Source organism: Ornithorhynchus anatinus, chromosome X1 (assembly GCF_004115215.2).
Source record: "Ornithorhynchus anatinus isolate Pmale09 chromosome X1, mOrnAna1.pri.v4, whole genome shotgun sequence".
In the NCBI taxonomy this organism is placed as follows: Eukaryota; Metazoa; Chordata; class Mammalia; order Monotremata; family Ornithorhynchidae; genus Ornithorhynchus; species Ornithorhynchus anatinus.
In genome coordinates, this window is record NC_041749.1 from 13,607,003 (window position 1) to 13,633,534 (window position 26,532).

The 26,532-nt window shown below is 49.1% G+C and overlaps 2 protein-coding genes across 4 annotated transcripts; one reads left to right on the forward strand and one right to left on the reverse strand.

Moving 5' to 3' along the window:
* The first annotated feature begins 619 nt into the window (after nucleotides 1–619).
* CEBPZOS (CEBPZ opposite strand) lies at nucleotides 620–6,638 on the forward strand. 2 transcript variants are annotated; one of them, XM_029050337.2, is made up of 5 exons: nucleotides 621–826; nucleotides 3,511–3,625; nucleotides 5,255–5,299; nucleotides 6,243–6,327; nucleotides 6,421–6,638. In XM_029050337.2, exons 2-4 carry the CDS (start codon nucleotides 3,511–3,513, stop codon nucleotides 6,323–6,325), a joined length of 243 nt encoding a protein of 80 aa, XP_028906170.1. In that variant the 5' UTR covers nucleotides 621–826; the 3' UTR covers nucleotides 6,326–6,327; nucleotides 6,421–6,638. The 2 variants fall into 2 exon arrangements, with proteins under 2 accessions (XP_039766036.1, XP_028906170.1); XM_039910102.1 differs by lacking the exon at nucleotides 6,421–6,638 and having other exon boundaries at nucleotides 620–826; nucleotides 6,243–6,341.
* Nucleotides 6,214–26,520, reverse strand: CEBPZ (CCAAT enhancer binding protein zeta). 2 transcript variants are annotated; one of them, XM_007673280.3, is made up of 16 exons: nucleotides 26,279–26,519; nucleotides 22,768–24,275; nucleotides 21,063–21,294; nucleotides 20,479–20,662; nucleotides 19,445–19,533; nucleotides 16,488–16,541; nucleotides 16,127–16,229; nucleotides 15,971–16,039; nucleotides 14,862–14,928; nucleotides 13,678–13,772; nucleotides 11,316–11,370; nucleotides 11,004–11,206; nucleotides 9,138–9,230; nucleotides 7,030–7,091; nucleotides 6,864–6,945; nucleotides 6,214–6,527 (listed from the first exon to the last, which is right to left on the reverse strand). In XM_007673280.3, the coding sequence occupies exons 1-16, from the start codon at nucleotides 26,477–26,479 to the stop codon at nucleotides 6,382–6,384; spliced, it is 3,243 nt and encodes a 1,080-aa protein (XP_007671470.2). In that variant the 5' UTR covers nucleotides 26,480–26,519; the 3' UTR covers nucleotides 6,214–6,381. The 2 variants fall into 2 exon arrangements, with proteins under 2 accessions (XP_007671470.2, XP_028906169.1); XM_029050336.2 differs by lacking the exon at nucleotides 6,214–6,527 and having other exon boundaries at nucleotides 6,649–6,945; nucleotides 26,279–26,520.
* Nucleotides 26,521–26,532: the final 12 nt, after the last annotated feature.

Consider the following 26,532-nt stretch of genomic DNA (forward strand, 5'->3'; position numbering starts at 1 on the left):
TGAATGAAATCGAATGTAGGAATGAAATCGAATGAATGAATGAATGAAATCGAGTGAATGAATACAATTGAAAGAATGAATGAAGGAATGAAATCGAACGAATGTAGGAATGAAATCGAATGAATGAATGAATGAAATCGAATGAATGAATACAACTGAAAGAATGAATGAAGGAATGAAATCGAACGAATGAAGGAATGAAATCGAACGAATGAATACAATTGAAAGAATGAATGAAATCGAATGAAGGAATGAAATCGAATGAATACAGTTGCATAATGAATGAAATCGAAGGAATGAATACTATGGAAAGAATGAAGGCAATCGAATGAATGAAGGAAATCTCATGCATGCATGCATGAATGAATGAATACACGTGAACGAATGAAGGGACTCCGCGGACCCGTTCCCTGCGCGGTGACGTCATCGGGGGCGGAATGTCCTTCCGGGTCACGGCGGGCGGCCCTGCCCACCTCATCCTACGGCCCCGCCGTCCCACATTGCAGCGCGCCGCCCTCTGACCCCGGAAGGGGTTGGGGGAGGGCGGGGCCGTCTCCCGGGCAACCCGAGGCCGCTCGCGACGTGAGCCGAAAACCCTCGGGGGCGGGGCGGGGGAGGGGGGGAAAGAGGGCGCGGCCTAGGAGAAAATGGCGGCTTTTCCATCCCGCCTCGAGTAGCGAGCGATTGTCCGACCTCGGGCAACTGAACGAGCGTGTCCGGACCGCCCTTCCCTCAGCGTCGACTGAGGCTTTAATACCTGCTCCGTCTGCCGCCTGTTAGGCCGTCGGGCCGGGGGTCCTGAGTCTGCCCCAGCGCTTAGCCCATAGTGAGTACTTCGCCGCCATGACGATGGTGATGTTTCGCGGGGGCTCGGCTGGGTTTTTTTTTTTGTCCCTTGATGAAGACTTGGGGGTTTAGGCTGCCCTGCCCCCCCCCCCCCGGTTTTAGCAGCAGCAGCCCGCCTCGGTGAAAAGAGCCCGGGCTGCGAGGCCGAGGTCCTGGGTTCGAATCCCGCCTCCGCCCCCTGTCAGCTGGGTGACTTTGGGCCAGTCCCTTCACTCCTCTGGGCCTCAGTTGCCTCCTCTGGAAAATGGGGATGAAGACTGAGCCCCACGTGGGGCAACCTCATTACCTTGTATCTCCCCCAGCGCTTAGGACAGTGCTTGGTACCTAGTAAGCGCTTCACAGCCCTGCCACTTGTCAGCTGGGTGACCTTGGGCAAGTCACTTCACTTCTCTGGGCCTCAGTGACCTCCTCTGTCAAATGGGGATGAAGACTGTGAGCCTCACGTGGGACGACCTGATGACCCTGGATCTCCCCCAGCGCTTAGAACAGTGCTCTGCACATAGTAAGCGCTTAACAAATACCAACAAATAACCCCCCATTATTATTATTATTAATAATAATAAAATGGGGTGAAGCCTGTGAGCTCCACGTGGGACCACCTGATGACCCTGTATCTCCCCCAGCGCTTAGGACAGTGCTCTGCACATAGTAAGTGCTTAACAAATACCAACAAATACCACCCCATTATTATTATCATTATTATTATTAATGAAATGGGGTGAAGCCTGTGAGACATGGGACCACCTGATGACCCTGTATCTCCCCCAGCGCTTAGGACAGTGCTTGGCACCTAGTAAGCGCTTCACAACCCTGCCACTTGTCAGCTGGGTGACCTTGGGCAAGTCACTTCACTTCTCTGGGCCTCAGTTCCCTCATCTGTCAAATGGGGATGAAAACTGAGCCTCCCTTGGGACAACCTGATGATCCTGGATCTCCCCCAGCGCTTAGAACAGTGCTCTGCACATAGTAAGTGCTTAAATACCAACAAATACCTCCCCATTATTATTATTATTATTATTACTAATAATAAAATGGGGGTGAAGCCTGTGAGCTCCACTTGGGACCACCTGATCACCTTGTATCTCCCCCAGCACTTAGAACAGTGCTTGGCACCTAGTAAGCCCTTCCAAAATACCAACATTATTATTATTAATAAAATGGAGATGAAGCCTGTGAGCTCCACGTGGGACCACCTGATCACCTTGTATCTCCCCCAGCGCTTAGGACAGTGCTTGGCACCTAGTAAGCACTTCACAAATACCAACGTTATTATTAATAAAATGGGGATGAAGCCTGTGAGCTCCACGTGGGCCCACCTGATCACCTTGTATCTCCCCCAGCGCTTAGAACAATGCTTTGCACATGGTAAGCCCTTTCACAAATACCACCACCATTATTTTTATTAATAAAAAGGGGATGAAGCCTGTGAGCCCCACGTGGGACCACCTGATGACCTGGTATCCTCCCCAACGCTTAGAACAGTGCTTGCCACATAGTAAGCACTTAGCAAATACCAATATTATTATTATTATTATTGTTAATAAACTGGGGATGGGGACTGTGAGCCCCACGTGGGACCACCTGATGACCTGGTATCCTCCCCAACGCTTAGAACAGTGCTTGCCACATAGTAAGCACTTAACAAATACCAATATTATCATTATTATTATTATTAATAAACTGGGGATGGGGACTGTGAGCTCCACGTGGGACCACCTGATGACATTGTATCCTCTCCAGCGCTTAGAACAGTGCTTGGCACATAGTAAGCGCTTCACAAACACCATCATCATTATTATTATAAAGGAAGCAGCGTGGCTGAGTGGGAAGAGCCCAGGCCTAGGAGTCAGAGGTCATGGGTTCTAATCCCCGTTCTGCCACTGGTCCGATATGTGACCTTGGGCAAGTCACTTCATATCTCCGGGCCTCAGTTCCCTCATCTAAAACGGGGATGGAAACTGTGAGCCCCACGTGGGACCACCTGATGACCTTGTCTTTACCCCGGCGCTTAGAACAGTGCTTGGCACCTAGTAAGCACTTCACAAATACCATCCTCATTATTATTATTATTATTGGGTTCAAAGTAGGCTCGACATGAGAGCAGGGATCAGACCCACCGAATCTGATGATAATAACAAGGATGGTATTGGTTAAGCGCTTACTAGGTGCTGAGCACTGTTCTGAGCGCTGGGGGAGATACAAGGTCATCAGGTTGTCCCATGTGGGGCTCACAGTCTCAGTGCCCATTTTATAGATGAGGGAACTGAGGCCCAGAGAGTAATAATAACGATGATGGTATTTGTTATGCACTTCCTATGTGCCAAGCACTGTTCAAAGCTCTGGGGTAGATACAAGCTAATCAGGTTGTGCCATGTGGGACTCACAGTCTTCATCCCCATTTTACAGATGAGGGAACTGAGGCACAGAGAATAATAATAATGTTGGTATTTGTTAAGCACTTCCTATGTGCCAGGCACTGTTCTAAGCGCTGGGGGAGACCCAGGGTCATCAGGTTGTCCCACGTGAGGCTCAAGTCTTCATCCCCATTTTACAGAGGAGGGAACTGAGGCACGGAGAAGTGAAGTGACTCGCCCCCAGTCACCCAGCTGACAAGTGGAGGAGCCGGGATTCGGATGTTAATTTGAGAACATTTCTGACATCTAGATGGCACCTACCCCGCAGCCCCTGGCAAGAAAGATCGTCAAAGGAGTTCTAGCTTTGGAAGTGGCTGGATTGGCTGGAATGTATTTGTTGTTTCACAGGATGAACTCAAACCAAGGTAACGGCAGAAGTACGCTTCACTTATTTCCGATCTCAATCTGTTGCCCGATTGTCCATTCCCAGCGCTTGGTAGAGTGCTCTGCACCTAGTAAGCGCTCAATAAACCCTGCGAGCCCGTCGAAGGGCAGGGACCGTCTCTATCTGTTACCCGTTCGTCCATTCCAAGCGCTTAGTCCAGTGCTCTGCACCTAGTAAGCGCTCAGTAAATACTACCGAATGACTACGTCGCTGTTCTTCCCACTGGGAACGTCTTGCCAGTCAACGGCCTTTAGTTGCCGTCGTCGGCAGGAGAGCCCGATTCGACAGATCCCCGTCGTCCGTTCCCCCTTCACCCGCGTTCTGCTGTCGGTCTGATCTGGGGGCTGGCAGATCGATGGGGGAAACCAGCTCGATGAAAACAGATCTCATAATACCGTCAAAAATAGAAAGTTCTGTGGGAATCCCTCTGCAACTGCTCAGGTAGCCGCGTCCACTGGCTGGCCTAAAATTGAATTGTCGGGTCGTGGTTTCGTTATCGTTGCGGGCAGGGAAGGTGTCTATTGTATTCTCCTCTCCCAAGCGCTTAGCGCAGCGCTCCGCAGACGGGAAGCGCTCCGTCGATGCGGCCGAAGGAATGAATTAGGAGAGGACAGCTGTACCCACCTGTGGATAGACGAGGGAGGGGTTGAGAAGCGGCGGGGCTCAGTGGAAAGAGCCCCGGCTTGGGAGACGGAGGTCAGGGGTTCGAATCCCAGCTCCGCTTGCCAACTGTGTGGCTTTGGCCAAGTCACTTAACTTCTCTGTGCCTCAAGTCACCTCATCTGTAAAATGGGGATTAAAACTGAGCCCCGCGTGGGACAACCTGATCACCTTGTATCCCCCAGCGTTTAGAACAGTGCTTTGCGCATAGGAAGCGCTTAACAGATACCAACATTATTATTATTAGTATCATCCCGGCTCCACCACCTCTCAGCTGGGTGACTTGGGGCAAGTCACCTCACTTCTCTGGACCTCAGTGACCTCATCTGGAAAATGGGGTTGAAGACCGGGAGCCCCACGGGGGACGACGGGATGACCTTGTAGCCCCCCCAGAGCGTAGCACAGTGCTTTGCGCGTAGCAAGCACTTAACAAAGACCATCATTATTAAGTAGGTCGAGGGGCAGGGTCCCCGATTCCCAGCTGTGCACGCTTTCCCGGTTCTCTGGTGCCTCCCGTCTTGTGGACACGGACGCGCTTTGTGCAGCCGTAATCAGAGAGAGGAGATGGGGCAAGCCACTGGCTTTCAGGGAAGTCCTTGTTTGCCACCGTCCTCCCTCGGTTCTGGACAGGCAGGCACAAACCAAACATCGAAAAGGGAAGAGTGACCCGCTTCATTTACGGGCCCCGCGGTCGACAGTCGATCGACAGACCACTCGAAGCATCTGAAAACAGTGGAGATTTTTACTGCCTGCCCGCAACTGGACTTCCAATTAGTCGGTGGCATTGAGCGCTTACTGTGTGAGGAGCGCTGTACTAAGCGCTTGGGAGAGTATGACAGAGTTGGATGGCTAATTAAGCACTTGTATTTTCAAACCGCTCGCACAGACTCTGGCTGTGCTAACTCCAAGTCATGATGAAATTCAAGGAGTAATATTGATTTCCTTCCAGATTTCCGGTACACAATGCGGAAGAGATTTCCCCTCATCTTAGAAGGTGAGATTCCCCCCACCCCCGGCAATCCCCCCCCCCCCTCGCAAAAGTAGGAATACTGGGTTGCGGTTAATCTGTAATCAATCTGTAATCGAAGACTAAGCAGTAGAGTTACTAATTAGATGATGGGCAACTCACCATTCTGGGTGTATTGCCTTTAGACTGAAAAATCAGAGTCGTTTCACGTATGAACCCTATTAAATTCCTTTATTCCAGAACGTATAGTGCAGAAAGGTCCCTTTTTAAATACTGCGTAAAAAAATAAGGGAGAAAGTGACTCTTAGAGATCTAGGTCAAATTTGGGGGTTTTTCAGTTCTGCTACCTGTCCCGTTTCTCTTCAGTTGAAGTAGTCCACTAGTTCCATCGGGGAATAAATCTTTTCTCCTTTTAGCCAAGTTTTTGGTGCTTTAATATTTAAGGGTCCGAACTTAAGCATGGCTTTGGGCTAAACACTACCGTGCAAGTCACTGGCTCCGTTCATCATTTACTGCAGTTATCACGATTTATCGCAGATTGTCAGCGCCTCCATAATAATAATGATGGTATCGGTTAAGCGTTTACTATGTGCCGAGCACCGTTCTAAGCACTGGGGGGGAGACAAGGTAATGAGGTGGTCCCACGGGGGGCTCACAGTCTCCATCCCCATTTCTCCTAGCTGAGGTTAACTGAGGCACAGAGAAGTTAAGCGACTTGCCCAAAGTCACACAGCTGACGAGCGGTGATTGGAACCCACAACCTCTGAACCCACCTGTATGCTCTTTCCCTAGCGCGCAGTAGAGTGCTTGGCACACCGTAAGCACTTAACAGATACTATCATTACCTAGTTTCTACACACGGGATAATTCACTTTAACTGGGTGGTAGTCTGAAAGATTCTATTATACAAAGTACTTTTATATAACAAAGAACAAACCAGATTTCTTTACAAGAAACTCTCTTGTTATAGTTTACTACAAATCCAACGAATGGTCCGGGATTCACGGAATCAGAGAGAGAGATGAAGAAAAGTGGTTGAACGACAAAAACTAGTAGTGAGTAGGCAACTTTCAAAGTCTGCGATGATTCCCCTTTTTAAAAGAGGCATTTCATTTTCTTTGTTTTCTGCCCCTCTGTCTGTTTTTCAGGCCCTGTGGTTTGAACTTCTTCTTCTTCTTCTTCTTGAGGATGCTCTTCACATCCCTGTCGTGAAGCCAGTCGTCTCGCTCTGCTTCCCAGCGAAGCTGTTTGATATCTTTGAAGAGGAGGAGGAGGAGGTTCAAGAGGTGAAGAAAATAGACCACCGCAAAACGGAGACCTTTGGGGTTCTAAACGACTGCTGACTGGATTATGGGTGGGGATTCAAGGAAATTAGGCCTGTTTCACCCACCTCTTCTCCTTCAACCGGATTCGGGTCCCGCTGAGGCCCACCCACTTTGCTAGATCCCGTTAACCGACTTCGATGGTGCGGGATTCTCCCCCTGCTCGGGCAGTCCTGCGTCGACACCCGAAACGCCCGCCGCGCGTTTTCCAGCTGTGCCCACTCTGATCGGCCTCCGCGAACCACCCCAAGTCCCCCGGGGGTACTCACGTGCACGATCTTTGTTAGCCAGGGCGTTCAGACCGATGTTGTCAAATTGGGACCCGATGTTTTCATCCAGCAAGTGGCCAAACTTAAAAACAAGAGGGAGAACCTTAGGGAAAAGTTCTGAAAGTGACCCATCTCGATTTCCCCTGAAGGGCTAGGGGAGCCTCACCTCTTCAGCAGCCACAAACAGCGCGCTGTTTTTGACGTCTCTCCTCTTTCTCTTCTTTGGGCCTGAAAACAAAACACCCGAAAAAAGGACGAGTGCGGTACAAGACGGCCCGGGGCCGGGGCCCGCGCCGGCACTGGAAAGTACCACCGGCCGTTCTGCGCCGACCTCCCCTCCCCCCCTCCCGCCTTCAAGTGAACACACCGGGCAGAGAAGGATGGAATAAGAGAGTGCCTACGGACACTTTCTTCCTCCTCCCCATCCCCGTTAAGTGGAGGAGGAAGAAAGGAATTGGGTGCAAAGCATTCGTTCACTCGGTCGTACTTACTGAGCGCCTACTGTGTGCAGGGCGCTGTACTAAGCGCTTGGAATGTACAATTCGGTAGCAGAGAGCGACGATCCCTGCCCAGCAACGGGCTCACAGTCTAAAAGGGGGAGGCTGACAGCAGAACAAGTAGACAGGCGTCAATACCATCAAAACAGAGAAGTAGGACCATAGATAAATACACACCATTAACGAAATGATGTAAAAATTAAAATCATTAATAAAACAAAAAAGTAATAATATATATATAAATATGCACAAGTGCTGTGGGGAGGGGAAGGGGGGTAGAGCAGAGGGAGGGCGCAGTGCGGGAAGGCTTCCTGGAGGAGGGGAGCGCTCAGGAGGGCTTCGAAGAGGGGAAGAGAGTGAGGGTCGTGGACGTGAGGAGGGAGGGCACGTCGGAAAAAAAAGATAAAGTCAAGGAGGAAAAAAAGCATTCCCATCTCCTGCATCTTGTCTCGGAGCTAAGACGTGTTAAAATTGTAACTCCAAGTTGAATAACCACTTGACTAATGAATGTATTCTCCACACACAGTGCCGCTGAGTCACATCACGACATTAATGGATAATCCATCACTAGAAACAGTACTGAAGAGCCATTTCTCTAGCCTTTAGGAGCCACTGAAATGTTTAATCCAGTAAAACAGCAGTGGGTGATGAGGGTGAAGCAATAGCATCATTACTGAAAAATCCTTTCTTTAGCCTTCTGGAACCAAATGAAATGTTTAACCCAGTAAAACAGCCGGGAGCGGCAAGGGTGACGCTCTATCCCGAAATAGGAAGTCACGGTCCACTAAGGATGCGTCTGTTCCGTTATACTCCACTCTCCCGAGTGCTACGTAAAGTGCTCCGCACACGACGCTCCGGAAATATGACTGACTAGGCTAAGCTCCTTGAGGGCGGAGATCAGGCCCGCTAATTCTAATGTGCTCGCCTTTGAGTTCAGTACAGCGGTCGGCCCACGGTAGCTTCTCCGTAGGTACCGCTGACTGGTCTCTTCTAAGTACCCACCGCCTAATCCATCAGTTTCCACCGAACAGAGGGTAAGTTACTAAAAACACAAGTTTCTCACCAACGAAGAGTTCGAGAACAGACCTGATAGACAGCAGGAAAGACGGTACCCGTGAAAACGGGCTTTTACCGGTAGAGGCTTTTGAGGTGTCAGAGGGTGAAGATCATTATTTTGTTAATGATGTGTCTGCGATTCTACTTATCTTGCTGATATTGACACCAGACTACTACTTTTATTTTGCTGTCTCCCCGGTTTAGACCGTGAGCCCACTGTTGGGCAGGCATGGTCTCTGCTGCCCAATTGTATTCTTTCATTATTCATTATTCAGTAGTATTTACTGAGCGCTTACTAGGTGCAGAGCACTGTACTAAGCGCTTGGAATGAACAAGTCGGCAACAGATAGAGACGGTCCCTGCCCTCTGACGGGCTTACGGTCTAATCGGGGGAGACGGACGGACGAGAACGATGGCGATAAATAGAGTCGAGGGGAAGAACGTCTCGTAAAAACAATGGCGACTAAATAGAATCGAGGCGATGTACATTTCATTAACAAAATAAATAGGGTAATGAAAATATATACGGTTGAGAATATATACAGTTGATATTCTCCAAGCGCTTAGTACAGTGCTCTGCACATAGTAAGCGCTCAATAAATACGATCGGACTGAATGAACGAAAGACGGCCAAGGAATCAGTTACTTCACTGGCTTCTGTACCGAGGACTTCACAGGCCGAGCTCCAACGGAGCGGAGAGGGAAGGTTACAACTTCTTACCTCGAAAAGATCCAGCAAAGTCAATATCTGGGTTTTTCCTCTTGCCATTTTTCACGCCGACCTTGAGGTCTGGGCCGATCTCACCTTCGTCACCTAGTCGTGTTATCAAAGGGACCGACGTAAAAGAATTACACGTGACGACTAGAACACTCGGGGCTTGACAACCGGCTGCCGGCTCCCTGCTGACGACGCAGTTTCTAGTCTGGTGATAAGGGGTTTTGAGGAGAATGGGTTCTGCCGGCTCTGTGATTCCGCGATTAATCCTAGCAACATTTCCCTGCCAGAACCACGGAGCGGGAACTTGACACCATGTCCCCAGGTTTCAATAATACCAATGACGACCGTGGTATCTGTTAAAGCCCTTACTACGTGCCGGGCGCTATCCTAAGCGCCGGAATGGATACAAGCTAATTGGGTTGGACACAGTCCCTGTCCCACGTGAGGCTCGCAGTCTCAATCCCTACTTTAAAGACGAGGGAACGGAGGCACGGGGAAGTGAAGTGACTTGGCCGAGGTCGCCCGGCGGACAAGTGGCAGAGCCGGGATCGGAACCCATGGCCTTCGGACTCCCGGGCCCGGGCTCGCTCCACGCCGCCATGCTGCTTTTAAACTTTGGGGCTACACAGTAAAGCGATATAGCTATCATGGGGGGAAGGGGGGTAGTCTAAGAGATCAACAGGGAAGGCGACGGAAAATGAGACTGGCTATGTGAGAGGTGCAAACAATGTGTTATCTGCGCCCCACTCCGGGTGGGTTTCCGGGCGAGGGCTCCCCTAACAGTGAGCAACCTCTCTTGGCAGCAGGAGCTGGGACAACCGTCGGGAAAAGAGGAAGGAGGAGAGCCAGTTGTTGTGCTTACTTTGGGGGGGGGGGGGGGGGGGGTCACTTTCCCCAACAACCTTCGGTTTCATTTTGATGTCCGCCTCCCCCCGCCCCCCTCCTAGGAGCTAGCTGGGGCCAAGGGAATGTCACTCTTTATCCTTCTCTTGTGCTTTCCCAGGCACTCAGTACAGCGCCCTGCACACAGTAAGCGCTTAATAAATACGACCGAATGAATCAATGAATTAGAAGGGACCAGTGCTCGACGTTCTATTCACCTCATCAGCGGCAAGATCGTAGAGAATAAAGGCCCGGTCGCTGCACGCGACTAGACTGTTTGACTTTTCTCCTCGAAATTTCCTCATCTGTAAAAGAGGATAATGCCTGTCCCTAAATAATAATGACGCGGGTATTTGTTAAGCGCTTACTCTGTGCCGAGCACGGTTCTCAGCGCTGGGGGAGATACGATATTAAGTCAGCAGATTGTCCCAGGTGGGGCTCAGAGTCATCATCCCCATTTTTACAGTTGAGGTCACTGAGGCCCCGCGAAGTGAAGTGACTTGCCCCGAGTCACCCGGCTGACAAGCGGAGGAGCCGGGATTCGAACCCACGACCTGACTCCCCAGCCCGGGCTCCTGCCACGTTGCTTCTCTAAATATCTGTCACGGGGGTTGCGGACAGAATGCTTTCACCTGAGTCAAGAAGTGAAGGGAGCGACGGGGGCGAAGCTAGGCAGAACAACGGGGCCTACGGACGCAGCTCTCGCGTCTCTTCCACCTCACCGAAAATAAGTGTAGTACGGGGGCGGGCCCCCGGGACTACAGTGAGATGGTTACTCCACGCACCGTACTGAGCGCTTCCTAGGTGCGGAGCACTGTATTAAACTCTCGGGAAAGTGCAGCGCGACAGTCGGTAGGTACAATCCGTCCCCCAGGAGCTTCCGGCACGGGGCCGAGGAACCTGCGGGTTTCGGGGGGGCGGCGGGACGGACCACGTGGCGAGGGCTTCCCTTCTGGCACCGAATGGAAGAGAGGAGAGTTCTCCTACCTGAAGAATTTTCATCGTCTAGCACGTCCATGAATGTGCCCCCGTCTTCGTCAACTTCATCCCCAAAATCTTCGTCCATACTGCCCAAGGAGACCTCTTCGTCGTCCAACTCGTTCAAGTCGTCGTCGTCGTCGTCGCTCTCTTCCGAGTCGGATTCCTGGCCTTTGTTTTTCTTGCCCCTCTTGGGTTTCTTCTTCACGTGACTGAGAAGAGGGAGAGAGGACTCAGAAACGGAGGCGGCGGGGTAAGAAATGAGAGCGCGAGAGCGAAGAGCTTTAGCACCAGACTACGGGACCGAGGGAAGAATTTTACCTCGCGAAATCAAGGTCATTCTTGCAAGTGTTAAAATTATCGTCTTCGACTGAGTCTGCAAGAAACGTCAGAGATTAATAAAATGGATGGGCACGAAAAGGATACATTTAAGCGTGTTTTGAAAATCTTTCCATGCAAAGTCATGCAACTATACTCGTATAATTAACTGCACGTAGCAAAGCGATAGAGAGAGGATTACGAATGAGACGGGAACACCTGTAAAAATGCAATTTAATCTCAAGCTAGTTTTCGTGCTATTTATACTGTAAATGATGTCCGGGAGCTTAGTCAAATTCAGAACTAGAAAGGATTAGATCTGAATTAACAAATCTCACCAGATTTCTCCTGCTGACATTTTCTCTAGACCCCAGGTTTTCCGTGTGTTAAAAGTGATTATTATTTACCACTTAACATGAGTACCGGCAATTATATTAACTGGGACCAAAGGTCCTTAGGAGAAATAAAAGTGAAATAAGCACCCGTCTGGCTGAGGGATTAGAAGTGCAAGGAAACAGCTGTTTTTGAGCCCTTTAAATGGGCCAAGGGAATTTCTTCTATCCCCTGAGCTGCGTAGGAAAGGGCCCGTGTCCCACATTATTATCATTATTACAATATCTGTTAAAAGCTTACTGTGCATCAAGCACTATTCTAAGCACTGGGCAGGTAAAAATTAATCAGGTCCCTGGTTCCACGTGGGGCTCACGGTCTAAGTAGGAGGAAGAATAGGGATCGATTCTCCTTTCTACAGATAAGGAAACTGAGCGGAGAAGTGAAGTGACTTGGCCAAGGCCACAGAGCATGGAAGTGGTGGAGTCAGGATTAGAACCCAGGGCCTGCGCTCTTTCCACTAAACCTGTGCTGCGCCTCAATGAATCAGTCATTTCAGCGGACTGAGTGGCCTGTCACGGTCTCCTGCAAAAGCACACTTCGGATTTTCCCACTTTTGCATAGAGTGCAATTCCACCCGGTAAAATCAAAATTGAGAAAACTGGATTCAAGTCAACGTTTTTTCATTATACACTGCGACACACCACTTTCAAAGGCTTTCCAATCACTCACTGAAGGGTTATTTATCGAGTGCCTCCTGGGTGCAGGGCACTGTACGAAGCACCCAGCTCCGCCACTTGTCTGCTCTGTGACCTGGGGCAAGTCCCTTCACTTCTCTGTGCCTCACTTAACCTCATCAGGAAAATGGGGATCGAGACTGGGAGCCCAACGTGGGTCAGGGACTGTATCCACCCTGGTTTGCTTGTATTCACGCCTATGCTTATCACAGTGCCTGGCACGGAGTAAGCGCTTAACAAATACCGTAATTTTTACTATTGGGAGAGCACAACAATGCAGACGAGTTGGCAAGACAAGTGCCCTGCCCACACGGAGCCTACAGTCTAGACTGAAGTCCCCCTCTAGACTATAAATTCCTCGTGGGCAGGGAACGTGTCTTCCCACTCTGTTGTACTGGACTCTCCCAAGCACTTAACCCAGTGCTCTGCGCACAGTAGGCCCTCAACAGATATGATAGATAATAAATACCATCCTTCGGTCGTATCACCTCCGGTTCTGTTACATCATCCCAAAGACGCGAGCAGGTGATAGACCCAGAGTGGGGAAACCGAGGGAGGTTTCTCGGGAGGCCGCGGGTGGATCTCGACAGCTGACGCGCTAACGGGGGCCAGAAATTTCCCACTTTTGCCCCGAGAGCCGGGGAGGTGAGCGGGACGCGGGCGGCTGGCCGCCGAGGCTGAAGGCTCTTCGGCACTTCTCTCCGTGAACGTAATTTATTCATTTATACTAAAAGCTGTCTAGACGGTAAGCTCCCCGTCAGCAGGGAAACGTGCCTACTGACTGCGTTATGCTGTACTCCTCCAACTGCTTAATACAGGGCTCTGCCCAGAGTGATTGCTCAAATTCACTGAGTTCATTCGATCGTATTTACTGAGAGCTTACCGTGTGCAGAGCACTGTGCTAAACGCTTGGGAAAGTGCAACACAACAATAAACTGTGACATTCCCTGCCCACGATGAGTTTAGAGTCTAGAGGACTGTACCAATCAATACCACTGATCGATTGATTCAGCATCAGCTGTTAGGGCAGACCCAGCAGGACTGAGTTCTCTGACCTCTGTGGCCGAAGCTGAGGTTTTTCCAGCTCGGACACACTCCTCAAGCAGCCGTGTGCCCAAATGGCCGTTTTTCCAACCTTCGCCCCTGAGGTCAGAAACCTCTGGATTCCAGCATCTTTTCTTACGGACACTAAAAATCCTCCAAAGGGCCAGAAATCTGTGAATTAAATGCTCGGCATAGCAATCGGTAACGGCTTAAGTTTTGAAGCTGACTTTCCACCAAGACAAACACGTGCGTACCAAGCATCCTTTCAAATTCGTCGTCATCGACATCTTCCACGCTTTCGTCATCCGTGGGACGTTTTCGTTTTTCTTTGGCAGCCTTCTTAAAGTACCTAAAACAGCCAGCCACAAGAATACGTTACTTTCTCCGCATCCCCAAGCTCCAAGACACCAGAGTAACTATTTTCCACAAGCCGCCCTGAGCAGCGCCGTCTGAATAAAGTCCGTTTTCAAAAGCTATAATATCGTATACATGACAGAACTTACCCAAAACAATCAAGACGGAATCAAATATCGGCAATCGAATAGTCCCTCTAGATTGCAGACTAGCTGTGGACAAGGAACGTCTCCAACTCTGTTACATTTATATTTTACTCTCCCAAGCGCTTAGCAGAAGGTTCTGCACGCCGTATTTGCTCAATAGAGTCTATCAACTGAAAGTGGGGGATGGGTAAAATGACCTCTCATAGTTCCTTCCAGGTTAGGGGAAGCAGCGTGGCTCAGTGGAAAGAGCCCGGGTTTGGGAGTCCGCGGTCATGGGTTCGAATCCCAGCTCTGCCATTTGTCAGCTGTGTGACTGTGGGCAAGTCACCTAACTTCTCTGTGCCTCAGTTACCTCATCGGAAAATAGGAATTAACTGTGAGCCTCACGTGGGACCACCTGATTTCCCTGTATCTCCCCCAGCGCTTAGAACAGTGCTCTGCACATAGTAAGCAGTTAACAAGTACCAACATTATTATTTACGTTGATTTGACTGGAAATAAACTGCGGGAATTCCAAGGTGGGTTCCTGCCTCCTAGAAAATCAGTTCCCGAGAGAGCTCGGTTTTCAGGAGTATAAAATGGTTCATTCGGGTCCTACAAAAGATGCTGACTTTAAAGATTAGCCCTGACACCGTGCTAGAGGTGGCGAGGGAGCCACAACACTCTAGCGAACACCGGAGGTGCATTAGGAATCGGGCACAGGAAGGTCGGCCTTTTTTTCCAGGAAGTTGCCTTTTCTCTTTAGCGCGTCCCATTGCGCAAGGTTTCTGCAATAAAGGAGCCCAGAGATAGGAGCAGAGCTCTACAAGAAAGCTGGGACAAGCAAGTGCCCGTGTAAGGCTGAATCCGAGGCGTAGAAGCCTGATGATCACCCTGAATCTCAAAAATTCTTCTAAACCATCACCCCCGAAAGGAAAGAGAGAGAAATACTTCATTACCTGTGGAAAAACACTTCATCCACTGGAATTTGGTTTTCTTCCTTGGCAAGGAATTCCTTACTGTTCACTGGAAAATGAAAAAAGCGTTTGACTTTCAACTTCATTATAAGAACAAAGACTTTCTGCTCAGGTTAGTCTTTAATAACCGTCCCAAAAAGTTACCCAGCAATGAAAACGGAGGTTCTGGGAAGATCTAAGTAATTATACGGATCTCCCCACAACTGAAGTGTTTCAGAAGAAGAGTGCACAGATTCGGGCTATTCTGCTTTCCCGCAACAAGCAGTTACGTCGTTTGGCTGCAATATTCTCTGGGACTGCTGAACTATCAGAGTCCACCAATCCAGTGAAAAGTTCAGAGCTTGTTTTTTCCTCATTTGGGATTTTAGGATGACCAGACGGGAGAGGTTCTCGTTTTCCTGACCCTCTCCCCGTGAATGTGTCTGCTAATTCTGTTGTATTGTACTCTTACATAGTAAGCTCTCAATAAATGGCTGACTGACAGATTACATGGACTACCTGGGCCGAGGGGAGAAGGGAGGGAAACCCCCTTGCTTGCAGAAACTACAGCACTCTCCCCCAGAAACAACTTAATGGCTTTCCCCTTCCAGAAAAATTAAAATCTAGAAAACAGATATGAAAATTTCCCTCAGAGCCACTTCTAGCTTTAATCTTTTCCCCACGGCTTACCTGAGCTGTACCAAGTTCTCGCCAGGCCTCTCGGCAGGCAGGACAGCCGGGAATGGCGAAAGCCAAAATTAAAACTAAATTCATTTACCTGACCTAAACTTTTCTAATTAAAGTGCTACTTACACCAGACCTAACTAAAATAATGTAGTTGCTCTATGGTCCAAAGCATTTACGTATATATCTCTCCTTTTATTTATCCCCTTGTTCTTTCCCCCTCCCAGTCCCAGAGCACTTATGTACCTATCTGTAATTTTATTTATTTATATCGATGTCTGTCTCCCCCATTCTAGCCTTTGAGCTCCTTCTGGGCAGGGAATGTCACTGTTTAGTGGTGTATTGTACTTTCCCAAGCACTCAGTACAGTGCTCCATAAATACGACTGAATGAATCAATGAATGCATCTGGCCAGGTGTCACACTTACCAGCAAGACTATGCTTATCAGTCATAAATTGTTTCTTCTTTGGCTGCATTATAGCACTGCTGGTGTTCTCTGAAATAAAGGGAAAAAAGCAGTGTAATATATTCACTCATGCCTTATATTATTAATAAATAAAAATAAAACCCATCGAATGCTCACCTTTGCCTTTATGTTGCTTAGGATTTCGATACACAAATCGATCCAGGAATCTCATTAGGGTGAAGTCTTGCAGAGGGTCCCCCGAATACTGAATATAATCCCCCTGAAATGAAAGGTAGAGTGACGTCACTTACAAAATTCAACTAAAACTGAACGACGACTATTAGTCAAACTTGGAAAAAGTCACAGAAATTCAAGACACTTTCGAGGGTATGAAGGTGGGGGATGGGTAAAGTGACCTCGCGTGGGCCCTTCCATATTTACGTTAATTCGGCTGTAAATGAATTGTAGGAATCCTTTAGCCTGCAAAAACTTCAAGCACATAACCAAAATCATCAGGCAATACACAGTGAAGACTTACCTGTAGGATTGTTTTTGCAAAGAGGGCCACAGATGGATGAAAGTGTTCAGAAAGCTTAAGAAAAAAGAAGGAAAAAAGAAAAAGTGACTATGCATTGTCATTATTCAAAAGTTATTCGACATAATATTAAATTCTCAAAATCTAGAAACCTGCGAGACCAAATAAACCTTGAAGATACTACACGGTAGAAGTATTCTTCCCTTTACAGGCTCTTTGGCTCTTTAAGTCATTAGAGTCGCACCCTGGCCAGATTTTCAGCTCCTTGAGGGCTGGGACCATGCCTTATCGACGCTACGTATTCTCGAACGTGCTTAGTACAGTGTATTGCTCAATTAATACAAATGATTATCTCATCTAAAATGATGCTGTAATTCTTCCCTAAATAAATGTGGAAAATGTCCTGATCGTTTCCAAATTGTGCCAAGCCTTCACATTTCTAGGGTGGGCAACTTTACATCGCTGTGACCTGCAACCCACAGAGTCAAGAGTCAAGAAATCTCACAATTACTTCTCAAAGTTGCCCTTTTGCTGGCTTAAATATGGTAGATGGTTAAACAGAATTAAATAGAATGAAGCAAACTTTTACTCTCGGGTAAAAGAAAAACTCAGTCTACCAACTTTAGCACTTGGATCTGTGATCTTAAGGGCTTTTGATATTCACCTCAGCCTCAACACCACAGCACTTATGTACATCTTTAAATTATATATTATACATTCTATTAATGTCTGTAAGCTTGTGGGCAGGGAATGTGTCTGCCAACTCTGTTGCACTGCACGCTCCCAAGTGCTTAGTATAGTGCTCTGCACATAGTAAGTGCTCAAAGAATACCATTGATTGATTGACTGAGTCAGCACTGATATTGATTAACTGTCTGAGCATCAAAGCCATGAATAACAAAAACTGAACAAGGGCCTTAGTGGAAGGAAAAGCCTTCCCTTCAATTTTGTATTAACATCATTTATGGCCATTGTTGATTTCTTTAGGTCAATGTAGATTAGTTTTTTCTGTTTGCGTTTGTTTTTTATGGTATTTGTTAAGCACATACTATAATAATAACTATAATTATGGTGTTTCTTAAGTGCTTACTATGTGCAAAGCACTGTTCTAAGTCCTAGGGTCGATACGAGGTCATCAGGCTGTCCCCCGTGGGACTCACGGTCTTCATCTCCATTTTACAGATGAGGGAACTGAGGCCCAGTGAAGTGACTGGCCCAAAGTCACACGGCTGAGTGGCGGAGCCGGGATTAGAATCCATGACCTCTGACTCCCGAGCCCGGGCTCTTTCCGCTAAGCCATGCTGCTTCTCATTATGCAAATTACTTTGGGCCAGGCACCGTACTAAAGTTTTGGGGAAGATTCGAGCTAATCACGTTGGACACAGTCCATGTCCCCAGTGGGGCTGAGTCATACAGAAGTGAAGTGACCCGCCTAAGGTCCCACTGCAGAGCAAGTGGCAACGCCGGGATTAGAACCCAGGTCCTCTGACTCCCAGCCCTGTGCTCGATCCACTAGCTTCTTTGGGACCAAGGCCTTAAAGCCCACACACAGGTACAGCCTTAGTCTGTGCAGAAACCTTAAGAGAGGTGGCTGGGTCATTCCCACAGACAGCTGGACTTTCAGGTCTATTTACTAATCCCTAATAATAACAATAATGTTGGTAAGCGTTCAGTGCTTATTATGTGCCAAGCACTGTTCTAAGCGCTGGGGTTGATACAAGGTAATCAGGTGATCCCACGTGGGGCTCAGGGTCTTAATCTGCATTTTACAGATGAGGTCACTGAGGCCCAGAGAAGTGACCCGTCCAGAGCCGGGATTAATGCTGGTATTTGTGAAGCACTTACTCTGTGCAGAGCACTGTTCTAAGCGCTGGGGTAGATGCAGAGTAATCGGGTTGTCCCATGTGAGGCTCACAGTTAATCCCCATTTTACAGTTGAGGTAACTGAGGCACAGAGAAGTTAAGTGACTGCCCACAGTCACCCAGCTGACAAGTGGCAGAGATTAGAACCCATGACCTCTGACTCCAAAGCCCGGCCTCTTTCCACAGGAACAACTGTGCCTTCCGACCGCTTCTCCCTAACCCCTAACCCCAGCCCCTAAACGAGAAGGTGACTCTGATTAGGTCAGGGCCCTAAACAGTCTTCCAGAGTTCTCACAACTGAACCCATTTTCCCGTGGAAGTACCGAGGGTCCATTTTCTACAGAAGCAGCGTGGCTCCGTGGAAAGAGCCCGGGCCTGGGAGTCAGAAGGTCATGGGTTCTAATCCCGGCTCCCCCACCTGTCTGCTGTGTGATCTTGGGCAAGTCACGGTTACCTCATTTGAAAATGGAGATTGCGACTGGGAGCCCCATATGGGACAGAGTCTGTGTCCAACCCCCTCTGCTTATATCCATCCCAGCGCTGAGTACGGTGCTCGGAACATAGTAAGCGCTTAAGTACCACAATTATTATTATTATTATCCCCAAGGGAAAAAAACCACCCACGTGTAAAAGAATTAGAACAAATTGTATAGGCGAGCCAGTGTGAATAAAAAAGGGAAATCATTAAGTTTCTTTTCTCCTTACTGTGTCTTCTATGTCCAGAGTAATGCAACAATTTTAATGCTACCTATGAATTTGAATGCAACGACTCTGCGTGGCCCAAGTAAATCACTAATAATCATTAATAGTGGTAACAGTATCCAGTGCCTGCTGCGTGTAGAGCTCTGTACTGAGCTCTGGGAGGCAACCCACAGGCGGGAATTAGACACAGTACTTGTCCCTTGCGGGGGTTCACAAAGAGTTTTACTGGGGAGAAGGGATGTTGGGGACCGACAAACCCCGAGGGACGCAACATGGAAAACACAACACAAATACACTAAATCAAGCTCGGCGTGTCAGTGACCAGAAAGTGTGAAGCCCCCCGACACAGACTCAGAGTGCAATAAAATGAAAATTTAATTCAGAGAACACCTTACCTTTTTGAGTTCCCAGAGACTGGTGTGATCAGCTCCACAGAACAAGGGATTTCTACTCAGTGGATCATAGCTACTTACTTCTTTTCTACCTAAAACGAGAACAATCAGCTTGCCCCCTCCTCGCCGCCCTCCGTGATTTCTTACAACCACCCAGGCCACATCCTTCTACGCCAACCTACTCAGCATCACCCCACCTTGTCTTCGCCGCCGACCCCTTGCCCGCGTCCTCCTTCTGACCCGAGACCCCTTCCCCCTTCCTTTCCAACAGATCATCGCTCTCCCCACTCTTCAGAGCTTTATTCTAATCACATCTCTTCCAAGAGCCTTTCCCCAACTCAGTCTTCATTTCCTCTAACTCCCTCTCCCTTCTGCGACATCACCCCGGATCTGTACCGAATGCTTGATGTTCGCCTCACCCTTGGCCCCACAGCACCTACGTACGTATCCGAAAATTATTTTCACGTCCGTCTCCCCCTCTGGACTGTAAGCTCCGGGTGGGCGGTAATCGAGTCTACCGATTCTATGGCCTCGAACCCTCTCAAGCACTTACTACGGTGCTCCGCACAGAATCAACACCCCATAAATACCACTGACTGAACGACGGTTGAGAGTCAAGACTGAAATAATCACCCTAAGCTGGAGACTCCCTTCTGAAAGACATACAAGGTTTGGAAATCTCAGCAGGCAACTTGACATCATGGCTATTTAAACTTCACCCCTAGATTTTTTCTCATTTTTTTTTTAAGCACTTACTATGTGCCAGGCCCTGTACTAAGCACTGGGGTAATACACGGTCGTCAGGTTGGATACAGTCCGGGTCCCGAATTGGGTTCACAGTCTTAATGCCCATTCTGCAAATGAGGTAACTGAGGCACCGAGCAGTTAAGTGACTTGCCCAAGGCCACGCAAAAGACAGAAGGTAGATCTGGGATTAGGACCCAGGTCTTCTGACTCCCAGGCCTCTGTTCTTTCCACTAGGCCACGCTGTTTCTCGTAAGATTGGATTAACTGATGTTTCCATTAGACCAATTTACCTTTCAGATTCTCCAGATGCACCCAGGAAGCAGATTCTGTGCCGCCTGCCTCAGTGTGACTTTCCGCCTTCGTCTCAGCTTCTTCCGGTTCTTTATCGGCATCTGTGAACTTTTCTATGCCATCGTCATCATCGTCGCTGCCAACGTTCGCCACATCTTGAAAGTTTTCTTCTTCTTCACGTTCCTAAAGAAAGCATGCTTTTATGAGTCCTGCGGTTGATGCTCTCTAGGCATCAACGCAATAACGGTCTATCTTGGATTCTGAATACGTCGGTCACGGTAATGGAGTGTTGAACAGAGTTTCTCATAACAACTGTGCTAAATTATCCTAATAAATGGCAAAAGAGTAGCTCTAATTCACTCTCGTAAATGAGAACTCTGAAAATGGAGCTATGCTGGGGCCGGGGGGGTGAGGATCTTCAGAAATACAGGCTCACGGCTGGCTTGAAAAAAAATCTACTCGCCCAAGAATGGAGGCAAGACATTTTCTGAAGCCATGACAGCTAAAGAAAAATATATAATAATGGAATAACTAAGAAAGCAAACGATCAAATTATTTTTTAAAAACCCCCTCAAAACTGTACCGGGTGATCCTGCAGCTGAGTCTGTAAACCTGGTTTCACTTTCAGGATTTCAGACACAAGATACAAGGCTCCACAAATGAAGGACGGCATCTGACCACAGGTGACTTGAAGCAATCTCTTCACAAAAGCCTTTACACGGCGTATCACCACATCAGCTTTTAGCGACTTGTAGAGAAGATTAAGGAACATGGACTGCTTAGAACAAAATGCCAACCCTGGATCTAACAACTTCCTGTTAAAAACAACAACAAAAAAAAACCAAGATCAGGTACATGTCAAAAAAATCTCCAGAGACATCCGAATCCAAACAAATGCAAAGCATAAAATATCAAAATCCACAACTTGGCCAGTGACGTGACCAACTCGGCGTATTTTTACATTTGGGGCCAATTTTACCCACCTGTCCACGGTGGGCTTGGTTTTGAATGAAACCATATGCATATGCATTTTTACGTCTTTTCGGGCAGGTTCTGTTACGTATAACCCGTGGACCGTAACAACGGGATGGGGTCCGTGCGATCTAAGATCCACAAATGCCCCAAGTCCGCAGATGGCTCGGTTCTGAAAATTGAAGGCTTTTGATGAAACGGGGGTCGAGGCTTTCGCGAGGTGATGTAGAGCGGGCCAGGGAGGTGTGAAATCCCTCGAAACGCCCGGCCCGGGCCACATGCCCGACATCTGCCTTTCAAGGCTGCCCAGCCCACCTTTGCCAGCTCTCTGCTCCGGGAAGGCGGAGCAATTCCGACCGCTTACGCCGCCGATCCCGGGAAATCTCCCATCCCTACGATTCCGTCGGCTGCCTTTTTAATCAACATTGGACCTAACTTGGTTTTTTAACGGCATCTCTTGAGCTCCTACCGCGGGCCAGACGCCGTACTGAGGGCCGGGGCAGATTCGAGTTAATCGGGTTGGATCCAGCCCCGGTCCCACGGGAGGCGGCTCGAAGTCCTCGTCCCCATTTTACAGATGAGGGGAGCGAGGAACTGAGTGATAAGTGACGACGTGCCAGGCGCCGTGCTAGACGCCGGGGTTGATCCAAGTTAATCGGATCGCACACGGACCCGGTCCAAAAGGGGACCCCGGGTCTCAATCTCCATTTGACAGACGGGGGAAACTGACGCGCCGACTTAAGTGACGGACAAGTGGGATTAGAACCCAGGTCCTTCTGACTCCCAGGCCTGTGCTCTAGCCACGAGGCCACCGCGCGGCACACGCTGGTTCTTTCCTGGCAGGACGTTGAGAGACGTAGCTCCGGAAAGGGAGATGTGAGTCTCTTTTACCAGCAGCGTGGCCCGGTGGCAAGAGCCCGGGCTTGGGAGTCAAAGGTCACGGGTTCGAATCCCGGCTCTGCCGCTTGGCAGCTGGGTGACCGTGAGAAAGTCACTTCACTGGGCCTCACTTATCTCATCTGGAAAATGGGGATGAAGACCGTGAGCCTCACGGGGGACAACCTGAGGACCCTGTATCTCCCCCAGCGCTCAGAACGGTGCTCTGCACATAGTAAGCGCTTAACAAATACCGACATTATTATTATTATTATTATTATTAAAGTGGGGATGAAGACCGGGAGCCTCACGTGGGACAACCTGATGACCCCGTAATCTCCCCCAGCGCTCAGAACGGTGCCCTGCACCGAGTAAGCGCGTAACAAGCACCAACATTTTTCCGACCGAGTTCACCCACCCCGACGAGAAAGGCTACTCACTTGTACAACGCTGCGTAATACCGGTCCGATATCGCCTGGTGAGAATCCATCACCTGGAAGAGTAACATCAGGGCCTGGACACTTGTATTAAAATTCACCACGTGGAGGACTCTGAAGAGAGTGTCCAGTTGCTCCTTCACCTTGTCGTCGCTGGTCTGGGCGTAAGGGTAGGCTCTATTCACGCCCGTTAAGAGGGCGCTCAACATTTTAGACGCGATGTCTTTCTTCTTGATGCAGCTCCGAAAGAAGCAAAAGTAAAGCGTGATCAATTTGTTGGCCAGGTCGCTCTCCTCGTGGGTGAAGGCCATTTGATTTAAGAAGCAAACCGAGTAGTACTGGGCTTTGGGGCTGACGTTCACGCGATAGAGAAGCCGCTCCACCTCACCGCACACCACTCCTTTCATGTTGGGATGCTTAAAGAGTAAGGTCTCCAGGAGGTGAGACGCCCTGGTGGCTATCCTGTTCTGAGGGTCGCCCAGCTTGTTGACCAGCTGGACGAGGAAGGCCTTCTCTTCCTCGGGCTTGTTGCACAGCAGCTCGTGGGCCACGGAGATGGCTCGCATCTTAGTGGCCGCCAGGGAGTCGTGGCTCAACGTTTCTAACGCCTGCACGAACTCGGCCACCAGGTGTTTCAGCCGATGCTCAAAATACCACAGCAGCAGCCGCCGATCCCGCGTCTCCCGGTTGCCGCCGGACAGCGCCTCGAGCCCGGCGAAGGGACGTTGAGAGAAAGTCCTGAGCTTCCGACGGTCCGGCAAGAGGTCGGAGATGAGCAGATCTTTCAGGGTACCCAAGGCCATTAGGCTCTGCCGCCTGCTCCCTTTCTTCTTGATGAGATTCACCAGGATTTCCACATACTGCAGCGTGTGGACGGCGCCGTCCTGGATGAGGAGAGTCATGGCTGCCATTCTGTCCCCTAGGGTCCCGGAGGACACTATGGTTTTCATCCAGGTAGCCGAGCCTCCTTTCTGAAGACTGGCCTTGCTCTTAAATAACTCCGTCTCGTGCTGGTAGAGCCGCTGGGCCAGGACCCCGTACTTGGACACCGCGACGGGATCCTGCGGCTCTGCAGAAAATTCGCCGGTGTAATCCAGATCGTACCATTTGCCTCCTGGTTTGATCAGCAAGGTCTGCCTTGCGCAGAACTCGAAGACGTCCTGCTCCTTGTCTTTCTTCCCCGTTGCCTTATTGCTGCCGCGGGGCTCGTCCGTCGGTTGCGCGGGCTTCTGGCCTTTTCCGACTTTACTCATCTCTGCCTTGCTGACTTCCGCTGGGCCTCCTCTGTTGCCTTCTAGGGAGGATGGCCTGGCTTTCTGCTTGCTGGGTTTGTCTTTCTCCGCTGGCTGCTCATCATCCTCCAAGAGCATACTATCTGCATATTTGCTCACGCCTAGACTTTTGACGAATGCTTCCAGTTCGCCTGGCCGGAAATCGTCGATCGTTCCTTTCTTACCCCCGTCCACGAGTTCTTCGGTCTCGTTGAGGGCGGCGAGCATGACATAGTCGCTCTGCAAGAGAAACATAAAGTCCACAAACAAACGAATTCACTGTCACGGTGGGAAAACTGCGAAACCTTGTCTTTTAATATTAATTACGTCAATGCGCCAAACCCTCCAGACGCAGATACGTACTCATCCAACTCTCTAGACACGGATACACGCTCAAGAACAAGAGGGTGCCTGTGGGGTGTGTCCGGAGCACTAATTTAAGTGAGCCTCTGGGAGAAGATGGGTCCGATCTCTTGCCAAAATTCCCCCAGCAACCCTTCTCAATCCACCAATCAATCCACTCTTCATAAAGTTCCCAGTGACATCAATAAACTGTATTATGAAGCATTTCCTCTGTCCAAAGCACTGACCTAAGCGCTTGGGATACTACAATCGAATTCTCAGGCTCAGGAGTCAAATGGCTGGGAGATTTTGTGCATACGAGAATGTACTGCCTTGCAGCGTTACCTTTTCGGCAAATTATCGACGTACGCTCGGCTCACCCATCACTACTTGAAGGAAACGGCCCGCCAAACCAGCCAGATTGAAATAATAACAATTTTGGTATTTGCTAAGCGCTTACTATGTGCAGAGCACTGTTCTCAGCGCTGGGGTAGATACAGGGTCATGAGGTTGTCCCACGTGAGGTTCACAGTTAATCCCCATTTTATAGATGAGGGAACTGAGGCACAGAGAAGTGACTTGCCCACGGTCACACAGCTGATAGGTGGCGGAGTGGGATTAGAACCCACGACCTCTGACTCCGAAGCCTGGGCTCTTTCTTTCCACTGGGCCACACTGCTTCTCTAGTGAATAAATGAATGAGTGAGTAAGTGAGTGAATGAGGAAGTGAAGGAATGAGTGAGTGAATGAGAGTGAATGAATGAGGGAGTGAAGGAATGAATGAATGAGGGAGTGAAGGAATGAGTGAGTGAAGGAATGAGTGAGTGAATGAGTGAGTGAATGAATGAGTGAGTGAAGGAATGAGTGAAGGAATGAGTGAAGGAATGAGTGAATGAATGAATGAGTGAGTGAGTGAAGGAATGAATGAGAGAATGAATGAGAGAGTGAAGGAATGAATGAGGGAGTGAATGAATGAGGGAGTGAATGAATGAGAGAATGAATGAGAGAATGAATGAGGGAGTGAAGGAATGAATGAGGGAGTGAAGGAATGAGTGATTGAATGAATGAATGAATGAATGAGGGAGTGAAGGAATGAGTGAATGAATGAAGGAATGAGGGAGTGAATGAGTGAATGAATGAGTGAGTGAGTGAGGGAAGGAATGAAGGAATGAGTGATGGAGTGAGTGAGTGAAGGAATGAGTGAGTGAAGGAATGAAGGAATGAGTGAGTGAATGAATGAGGGAGTGAAGGAATGAAGGAATGAGTGAAGGAGTGAGTGAAGGAATGAGTGAGTGAAGGAATGAGTGAGTGAATGAATGAGTGAATGAATGAGTGAGTGAAGTATTGAAGGAATGAGTGAGTGAATGAATGAGTGAGTGAAGGAATGAGTGATTGAATGAATGAATGAATGAATGAGGGAGTGAAGGAATGAGTGAATGAATGAAGGAATGAGGGAGTGAATGAATGACTGAGGGAGTGAAGGAATGAAGGAATGAGTGATGGAGTGAGTGAGTGAAGGAATGAGTGAGTGAAGGAATGAGTGAGTGAATGAATGAGGGAGTGAAGGAATGAAGGAATGAGTGAAGGAGTGAGTGAAGGAATGAGTGAGTGAAGGAATGAGTGAATGAATGAGTGAAGGAATGAAGGAAGGAATGAGTGAGTGAATGAATGAGTGAAGGAATGAAGGAAGGAATGAGTGAGTGAGTGAATGAATGAGTGAGGGAATGAAGGAAGGAATGAGTGAGTGAATGAATGAATGAGGGAGGGAGGGAGTAAATGAATGACTGAGTGAGTGAATGAGTGCCTGAAGGAATGAGTGAATGACTGAGGGAGTGAAGGAATGAGCGAGTGAATGAATGCAGGGAGTGAGTTGGTGAGTGAAGGCGCGTGCGCACGTTTACCTTGGTGCCCCCGAGGCGCAGCACCTCCTCCAGGCAGAAGCCTTCCCGGCCCCCGCCCCGGCCCCGCCCGTCGTCGTCGTCGTCGTCGTCCTCCTCCTCCTCCTCGCCGTCGTCCTCATCGGGCCGGGCTCCCCAGGGCCGCGCGGGGTCAAAGGGCGGCGGTCCCTTCTTCTTCTTCTTCTTGGCCTCGCCGCGCGCCATGACGCCTCTGCCCGCCGTCCCCTCCTCACCGCCCTCCTCCACTTCCGCCGGGG

What these genes read in the sequence shown, in the direction of transcription:
- CEBPZOS (XM_039910102.1), top strand. Translation starts at nt 3,511, where the DNA reads ATGGCACCTACCCCGCAGCCCCTGGCAAGAAAGATCGTCAAAGGAGTT. An exon ending in CAGGATGAACTCAAACCAAG is followed by an intron (nt 3,626 to 5,254) that starts GTAACGGCAGAA and finishes ATTTCCTTCCAG; the next exon opens with ATTTCCGGTACACAATGCGG. An exon ending in ATTTCCCCTCATCTTAGAAG is followed by an intron (nt 5,300 to 6,242) that starts GTGAGATTCCCC and finishes CTCTTGTTATAG; the next exon opens with TTTACTACAAATCCAACGAA.
- CEBPZ (XM_029050336.2), bottom strand. Translation starts at nt 26,479, where the DNA reads ATGGCGCGCGGCGAGGCCAAGAAGAAGAAGAAGAAGGGACCGCCGCCC. An exon ending in TAAGCAACATAAAGGCAAAG is followed by an intron (nt 16,040 to 16,126) that starts GTGAGCATTCGA and finishes CCTTTATTTCAG; the next exon opens with AGAACACCAGCAGTGCTATA. An exon ending in CGAATTTGAAAGGATGCTTG is followed by an intron (nt 11,371 to 13,677) that starts GTACGCACGTGT and finishes CGTTTCTTGCAG; the next exon opens with ACTCAGTCGAAGACGATAAT.